General features: G+C 40.9%; 1 protein-coding gene across 1 annotated transcript; it reads left to right on the forward strand.

The window, feature by feature from the left end:
- Positions 1–8,282: 8,282 nt before the first annotated feature.
- Positions 8,283–8,825, forward strand: LOC149222265 (polyubiquitin-like). Its single transcript, XM_089387553.1, has one exon. It carries the CDS (start codon positions 8,283–8,285, stop codon positions 8,823–8,825), a length of 543 nt encoding a protein of 180 aa, XP_089243679.1.
- Positions 8,826–9,530: the final 705 nt, after the last annotated feature.

Consider the following 9,530-nt stretch of genomic DNA (forward strand, 5'->3'; position numbering starts at 1 on the left):
TACTTCTGTTAATAAAAACCGCGTATATACGCAACTACAGATAAAGAAACCCGCGTATACAAAGCAGACTTATAATTTGATTTATCTTTCAGATGTCAGTTATTATTCTGTGTATCAGAAGCAAATAAACAGTCCAGAAACAGAGCAGAAGACAGTCATACGCAAGAACACAAGATATAAGGAGGAAATCCAATGTGGGTGAAAACCTCCTGCTGCAATTCGTCTCTATCTTCTTTTTAATTAGAAACTTCTCTTTACAATGTTTTGTACTGGTGCAGTCTTTACCAGTACGCATGCTACAACTTGCAGAGAGCTACAACTCTCTCTCCTTCTCTAGCTTTCCTGGAAGGGAGCTCCAACCCCCTAAGTTCTTGTACTAGCTTGAGATACTAGTACGCAGGCTCCTACCTGCAGAAGGCTGCAACCTTCTCTTTGCTTTTAGGGACCTCGTTTCATTAATTTTCAGACTGGATCCACAAGCAACATCAATCAAACATCAGGAATTTCTGCATAACCCAAACTCCTTTTCACCAATCAAAAGCTGAACCAAATAAACAATTCTCTGATCGCTGTACCCAGAACACAGTAACTGTAATCAAACACCAATTCTGAACCCAGAACACTACAGTAATAAAACAGAAGCAGCTAGAACATAAATCAAGATATATATGCTACTTCACTGTTCAACAACCTGCGAGTATACGCCTCTGTACCACAACCAACCTGCGTATACGCTTCTTTCATTCACAGAAAAAGCATGTATACGCACCTGCAATTCACTGAACCTGCGTACAGATCTATAAAGGATAATTTATTCTTTTAAGCATTCAGACATTAGTTAACCCATATTTATAGATCAAGAGTGCGCCACATATAACAGATCAAAATCATACAGAGATATCAATGTTCAAGCCTTGAGATTTTGATCCATCAATAGTCCTTATCCTTCTTGCGCTCAGGTTCCTCCTTCATTCAGATCTATATCTGCACCATAACCCAATCACCAGTATTCCAGATCTCATACATTATCAGATATTCAATAATAATTCAGATGATCCCTTGTCACGTGATCTCCTTCCTCTTTTATAGTTTTATGCCTTCCACAATACCACGGTCCAAAACCATAATAAACCATTACCAAGGGCCCAAAACCTGGGGTCAACACTTCTTACGAGATACCATGGTCCAAAACCATAGGTTCAAATTCCAAGGACTAACAACCATGGACCAAAAATAAGTTTCCCACCATGTACGCGCTTTTCTTTGCATAAAAGTGCGTGTATATGCATACGCGACTTCTGAACGTATAACCCGCGTGTATACGCATCTTCGGCAAGGTGAACCTGCGTATACAAGATTTCCTTCATTCTGAGCGCTTGAACTAAGATCTGTCACCAAAGAGAGTTGCCATCAAGGACAACACATGTACCATAGCGCCACTCCTGTGCCAAAATGCCAACACAGACAGTGGACTATGAGCACATACCATTTAGATGCCGCAAATGCCATGAACATGGGCATCTATACAGAGACTGCCCCACAATCAACAGGGAAGATAACCAAAAAACCAATGTGGAGAGAGACCACAAGGGTTTCACCAAAGTCGGGAGTAAATGAAAAGGAGGAAAGCGACCACACAAAAAGACAAATGAGGATAGACACACAAGAAAAAACAACTTCAAGATCCTAGAGGAAGAAGAGGGGAACAAGGAGACAGTGTAGGACATGGAGAATGTAACAAAGGAATAGGATAGGGTAGCTGACATGGAGGATATCACAGTAGACAGTCAACAAAAGGATGATCTACCAAGCCTGATGGAGATCAGTAGGGACCAGGAGATGACTCCAAGTGAAGCAGGAACAAAGGACCATGAGTTACAGGAGATTCTGGATAGGGAAAATCTAGATCTAGAGAAATTTCTAGAACAAGGAAAAAAATAGGGGTGGACTCCCTGCCAAAAGAGGACTATGACAGAGTACAACAACTCTTTCTCTGGAGGTCACAAGCGAAGGGAGCTAGAGTCAAAAGAAATCATTAAATCCAGGAGCCAAGTGGGATTAAGATGATGGAGAATCGTCAGGCACAATCTCCAAAGAATTCAGGTAGGAAAAGAGGAAGAAAGAGGCAGAATGAACTATTGAACGAATGTGGAAAATTGTTGATCAAATCAGGTAAGATGAAAGATCTTACCAGTTATTCCTTTACTAACATTTCCTAATGAAGTTCACAACCTAGAACATTAGAGGAATAGGGAATAGAATGAAATAAAGAAATCTTAGTAACATAATGAAAGAAGAAAAACTAGGCAAGGTTTTTATTCATGAGACAAAATGTTCGATGGAAAAGATAAGAGATATTCATAATAAGTGGTTATTCAAATATGAGTATTTAGAGGTTAAAGCAAATCACTCGGCGGGGGGGATTCTCACTTTGTGGGACCCACAGAAATTGGGAATTTTGAATGCTGAAGCATCTAAAAACTATCTCTCCTTGATATGTCAACCTATAGGGGACAAGGAGATATACATGATTACAAATATTTATGGACTTCAAAAGCAAGCAGACAAACTCAAGCTTATCACTTCCCTGGAGGAATTAAGAGAGAGACATCCCATTTTGCTCTGGATTGTTGCAGGAGATTTCAATATGATAAGATATCTTTCGGAAAAAAAAGGAGGCACTAGACAGCGAAAAAAAAAGGAGGCACTAGACAGCTAGGCAAAGACTCCATAGCCTTCCAGAACTTCATTATGAACATGAGGCTGGTGGACATTGAAACAATTAATGGAACCTTCACTTGGAACAACAAAAGGGGAGGGGCCCATCAAGTTGCTTCCAAACTTGATAGATTCATGATTTCAGAGGACCTCTTTCTCTCAGGACCTGCCATGACAACCTTTATTCTGCCCTTTGGAGGATCAGATCATTGGCCTGTACCGTTGGAAGCCACCTTTATGGGAACTCTGAGAAACAAACCTTTCAGGTTTGAAAATGCCTGGCTCTCACATCCTAATTCCACTAATAATGTTGAGACATGGTGGAGAGAGGAGTTGAATATTCAGGGCACAAAGATGTATACGCTCCAGCAGAAACTTAAACATATCAAATCTCGTCTTAAAGTTCAGAACAAAAATGAATTTGGAGACATCTTCAAAGCCAAAAGATAAACTGAACTAAACCTCCAGGAGATCAATCAGATCATCAGCACAAATGGCTTCACCGAAGAGCGGAAAAAATTAATTGACTCTCTGCAGGAAGAATGGGAGAATTGATGCTTACAAGAAAAAAAATTCTAGAGGCAGAAATCAAGAATACAATGGATTAAAGAGGGAGAAAGAAACACAAAATTCTTCCACAAATTTAACCACTATGGCTCATAGGGCACACAACAAAATCACAAAGATCAAATATTCTCAAGGCATTGAGCTTGTTTCTCACAGTGATATGAAATCGGTCCTTGTTCAACACTTCTACAATATTGCAAAGGAGCCTCTGGAGGACAGATCTAGTTTCATTGACCATTTCACTTAGTATATCCCTCAGCTGGTTACCAGAGAGGACAACCACAATCTCAACAAGCCAGTTTTGGAAGAGGAGGTCAGTGAAGTGATTAATGAAATGCAGAGTGGAAAAGCACCAGGCCTGAATGGATTCAATGTAGACTTCTTCAAGGCCTGTTGGGAAACTGTCAAACATGATATCCTTGAGGTTGTGGAAGACTCAAGAAGATCCAAAAAGGTTCTAAAGGCTCTGAATGCACCATTCATAACTCTGATTCCAAAGCAGGAAAATTCCATGACTCCGGATGGTTTTCGGCCCAGAGCCTTATGTAATGTGGTGTATAAAATTATCTCCAAAGTAATAACCAATCAACTCAAACCACTTCTACCCTCTCTCATATCGGAGGAGCAAACAGGCTATGTGGAGGAAAGACAGATCCTCAACAATATCATCGAAGCTCATGAGGTGGTACACTCTCTCAAAAGCAAAAAACAAGCTGGCATGATCATTCAGTTGGACCTTGCGAAAGTCTATGACAAATTGAGTTGGGCTTACATAAGAGCAATTCTAAAAGCCTATGGTTTTAATTAGATTTGGATAATATGGGTCATGGCATTAGTTACCTCAACCAGTTTTTCCATACTTCTTAATGGAGCTCCATCAAGGACCTTCACTCCCTCCAGAGGGCTCAGACAAGGAGATTCACTTTCACCGTTCCTCTTCATCCTCATGATGGAAGGGCTAGGTAGAGTGATTAAAATGGAAAATGCTGAAGGAAGAATTCAGGGTATCAAACTCACTGCAGATGGAGAGGCAAACACTCATCAACAATTTGTAGATGATACTATGTTGCAGGGCATACCTACAGTCAAGGAGGCCAGAGCAATCAAAAATATCTTAACTGACTTTACTATGGCAACAGGCATTGAGGTAAGCCTTAACAAGTCCAAAGTTTTTTTCTTTAACACTAATATTGCTATTCAGAGAAATATTACTAGAATTCTTGGATTTCAAAGAGAACAACTACCTTCCAAATATCTTTTCATTCCTCTTACTGACAAACGGCTAAGAAAGAAAGTGTGGGAACCAATTTTAAATAAACTTCAAGACAAGATCAAAAAATGGACATGCAGATCACTAAATCTGGCAGAACGCCTTGTGCTCACACAGGCGGTCTTGCAGGCCATTCCCATTTTTATGTTTTCATCTCTTCCTGCTCCTCAAAGTACTAAGCATCTAATAAGAAGCATACAAAGGGACTTTATGTGGGGCAGAGGAGAAGAGAAAAAGAAGTGGGCTTTAGTAGCCTGGGACAAGCTTTGTAAGCCCAAGAGCCATGGTGGATTGGGGCTTCATGATCCTGAGACCCTTAGCAAAGTCTCGGGAGCCAAGCTTTGGTGGAGATGGATTAAGGAACCGAATGCCCCCTGGGCTAAGCTTTGGAAACAAAAATATGCCAAGCATTGGCAGGAGAGGGATCATATTAGAATGTTAGGGCAAATCAAGGGCTCCCATATTTGGAACCTTTCCTGGGATAATAAAAACATTTTTCAGCACCATTGTTTTTGGGAAATTTGAGCAGGGGATCTTGCTTGATTTTGGGAGGATAACTGGCAACTGGAACCCAACCTTTATAGGGATGAATTTTCAAATTTCAAAAATGACACAGACAACAAAGCTATGGTTCTGGTAAAAGACTTCTGGGATCAGGGGAGGAATAATGGAAAATGGAGGGAGTGGAAGGATTTAGGATACAGTGATGAAAACCAGCTGAAAACCAAGGCAAAAGCCCTCACCCAAGAGCTAGAGCATAGAAGGATTCTTGTTTCTTCGTCAACGGATCAATTAATATGGGGAAAGAACACTATAGGCAACTTTAATCTCAAAGATGCCAAACAGGAAGTCACAGGATTTAACTTTGTGAATCCTGATCAGATCTGGAAGAAACTTTGGCAAAGTCCGCATTGGATGAAAATAAAGCTATTCATCTGGCTAGTGCATCAAAGGAAGATCTTAACTTGGGAGAATCTCCTCAAGAAAGGCTTCATTGGTCCTTCCAGGTGTTACCTTTGTGGCACTCATGAGGAGATGATTGAACACCTTCTCAACCTATGTCCTTTCACTTCAAAGGTGTGGGACTGGGTGGTTGCTATTTTCAGACAAACTGATAGGGATAGTCTCAGCATATCCAACACTCTAAAGAACTAGAGGAAGAACTTCTCAGGGAATGAGATAGTTAATAAAGCTTGGATTTTGGTTCCAGGTTTTGTCATCTGGCATGTGTGAAAAGAACGCAACAGTCAAATCTTCAAAAACAAAACACACAGGCCCCAACACATAATTGAGAAAATTCTAAGGCATCTCAAAGGCATAGTAAGAAGCTCACCGAGGACCCTTCCTAAAGATCCTCCCCTGCCCCATGAGGAGAGAATGTTACTTCACTTGGGTCCAGTCTATTAATCCTCTGGGAATAATGAAGATAGTGAGCCTTCTAAACACGTGTGCTACCATTTGGAAGCCTCCTTCTTATGGTTTCTTAAAGGTTAATATTGATGGAGCAGCTAAGGGAAACCCAGGATTAGAGAGCTTTGGGGGTGCCATAAGAGACGATTAGGGACAAATACAAATAATTTTCCATGGCCACTTGGGGAAGGCCACAAACAACATGGCTGAGCTCATGGCATTAGAGCAATGCTTGGAAATCCCGGTGAATTCAAGTTCACACAATGTTATAATTGAAGCGGATTCAGAATTAATTATTAGAGTGGCTAAGAATATTAGCAATGGAACCTCTCCAGACAATGTGTTGAAGCACTGGAAGCTCTTGCAGGTTTTTTACCGCATCTATTCTCACCTGCGAACCCTTAAAACTGTCATATTTTCTCATGTGAAAAGGAAGGCTAATATGTTAGCGGATCGTTTGGCGAATGAAGGAGTCACAAATAGGGATAGGGATTCTAGGTATGCTTGGGATTTGCTTCCCCTAGGTAAATTGCGGGAGGATTGCCTATGTCACGCTACCCAGGATATGGAACTATGGACTAACAGGTTGGATCAGAGGAACCCTGAAGACCAGCGGGAGGTTGGAGGACTCCACACAGTCTAACCCGCCATGGTTCGATTATTCCAAGGTCTAGATCCCCTTTGATTGAATGATGAATGGTTTGACTCAATTTGCTCCACAAGGTGGGGTAGTCCTCGTCATTTGGCTTAGGTGGTGGTTGACAGAGAATCTAGGTGAACGGGATTGGCTCAGGTACTGCCCGCTAGAAGGAATCAAGGGACAACACGTGGCGAAAGGACATGTTTGTTTTTACACGAGTCAACCGATCCAATACCACAAGCGGTATATCGGGTAGGGTCTGAACGGTTTTGAATTTTCCTGTGTTTGGCTCCGATTCCACTCTTTGAGCGACACGTTGCAGAACGAGGAGAGAGAAAACCACCCGATGAGTTTCTTGTCCTTCTGATATCGACGATGACCATTGAATCTTAATCAGTGGATCAACGGTGGCGATTGTTTGTGTGTTTTGGTTGGACTCGAAAAATGTTTAGAGTGTTATGCTTTAACTTTCGTTGGGTCTGTTTGTCCGTTTGTCAATTTTCAGTTTGACTTGTGGTGGGACCTCTTGTGGCTCCATGGCGAGTTATGGACTTGCCCTCCAAGTTTTTCTTCTCCTTGTGCTTTGTTTGGCGGTTCTCCCCGGTTTTCCGATTTAAGTTCTCTTAGTTTTGGGTGATTGGTTTGGTTTGGCCTTCCCGGCTGACTGTTGAACTCTCACAGAATGAGTGTGGCGCCTTGTAAATTATGTATATTTGACTAAGTTTAATATAAGGTCCTACTCTTACTTGATCAAAAAAAAGAAAAAAAACTGTGATTATTATTATTTTTTGACATGAAATTCATTAAAAAAAAATTATTATTTAACCATTTTTTGTTAAATATTTCCTATAAAAATTGTGATTTTGACATGCCATTTCTAGCAAAAAATTATCAGAATGTGTAATTTTTTAGTTATATTTATGTTGAAAATGGTTATTTTTATATTAATTGTTAAAAATTATTATTTTTTACAGATAATTATTTGATAGAAATTGAAAAATTAATTAACGATATATAAATATGTAGAATATCGAAACTTTAAAATATCGACCTTCTTCTTTAAATATGCAAAACAGCAAAAACCTCACTACAAAAAAAGAAAATTAAAATAAAAACAAGAAAATATGAAGAAGAAGACTACTTCAAAAATTATTAAATTTAGAAAATAATTATTCACATTTAATACGGGTTTTCTGGAGCGAAGGGTTTGAATCTGCAATGGCTCTTTCACGCATCAGCAAACCCTCTGGAGAGTCCAGAAAGCTGGAAGCAGTGCGTCCTGCGTGGGTCATCAGTGGCACGTAGAGAAGAAGGCCCCTATGTTATCTGCAGTAGCCTGGGCACACAAGGAAAACGGAGGCGTGAAGCTGCCGAGATCTAGGGAATACAGGTCTCCCTCAGGCGGCGAAGACAGTTGAAAAACCCCTAATCGGCATAAAGGTTTTGGATGAGTGGAGGAAATGTATTCAGATCGACCACTCGACAATCAACCCAAAGGTCGTGGTTGCACGCGAGAAAAAGCTTGGTAAGGGAGCTGCCTTTAGCAATAATGGAGCCCTCCGCCAACACTATCAGAGGTATGAAGAAAACCTCCAGATCTCCTCTTATCAAAGCGCGCATCTAGACATCCAATTGCCTTGGAACCCTGATTGGGTATTAAATCCACCGATCCGCGGCATGGAGAACAGACGGCGTCTCAGACTTATAGATTCAGACCCTCTTGTGGTAGATCGGCCCTCTAACAGGTCAGATCGGGAAGCCCCCTCACCGAATAAGCTGTACCGAGGCGAGCAAAAGGAGCTGAGCAGAACCACAGGGTTAGATCTGCCAAAAACAACATCTGGAAACCTGGTAAGAGATCACAACTTTCAAGTTCTTATAAAAAATCCTGAAGGAAAATCGAAAATAATTTGGGTAAAAGGCACAGATACTGTTGAGAAAATGCAGGAAATTATCATGCAACCGTTGGGTTACCCCAAAAAAATACAAAACCTAATACATGGGGGTAGAGTGTTACAAGACACAAAGTACCTCTGGGAATACAGAATCACACCTCTGTCAACAATCATCCTCAATCTGAGGCTAAGAGGAGGTGCAACCAACAATAAAAAAAATCCAGACAGGGCAGGAGAAAGTGGCACTGGTTCAATTGGGAAAAACCAGGCAGCATTTCCTTCAAAAATGTCCTACAGGGGAAAAACACAGAAGGACAAGCACTGAACCAAACAGGGATGGTCGCAAGGCCATACATAGTGGAACAACTGGAACACACCCCAGGATACAATATAGATACACCAGAAATAGATGAGCAATGCACCATATATGAAAGACAGGCAATAATATGCAGATTTAACTACTATTGGCCCAAACCAGTAGATATTTTCATTTGGATCTACACGTACTGGACCATGCACTACGAAGTACACCTATGCTCCAAGGGGTTTTTCATTGTGAAATTTTTATCAGCAATAGATAGAGACAGTAATGCAGGAAGGGCCTTGGTTTTGGGGATCCACTGGACTCTTCATTACACCATGGTTCCCAGGATTTGATGCAAACCCAATGGTTGTCTCGAAGATGCCAGTTTGGGTGCAGCTACACAACCTCCCAATACATCTCTGGAATCAACAAGTACTCACTGGAATTGGAAACACAATTGGGCGTTACATTAAAATGGACACCCAGCGAGTGGAGGAAAGAATATATACTTTTGCACGAATATGTGTGGAAGTAGACCTTAGCAAAGGCCTACCAGACCAAATCCAGCTGAAGCATAGACAGAGCAGCTGGACTCAAGTATTAGATTATGAAAACACTGCATTCAGATGCCGAACATGTAGACAAACATGACACTTACAAAACACATGCCCAGCAGTCAAAAAAGACAATCGCAGAAAAAAGAAAACGGAAAAACAAGCAAAAGGC

This window comes from Pinus tabuliformis, chromosome Q (assembly GCF_031772625.1).
Source record: "Pinus tabuliformis cultivar Carrire ecotype Pingquan chromosome Q, CPIR1, whole genome shotgun sequence".
NCBI lineage: Eukaryota > Viridiplantae > Streptophyta > Pinopsida > Pinales > Pinaceae > Pinus > Pinus tabuliformis.

What these genes read in the sequence shown, in the direction of transcription:
- LOC149222265 (XM_089387553.1), top strand. Translation starts at nt 8,283, where the DNA reads ATGGAGAACAGACGGCGTCTCAGACTTATAGATTCAGACCCTCTTGTG.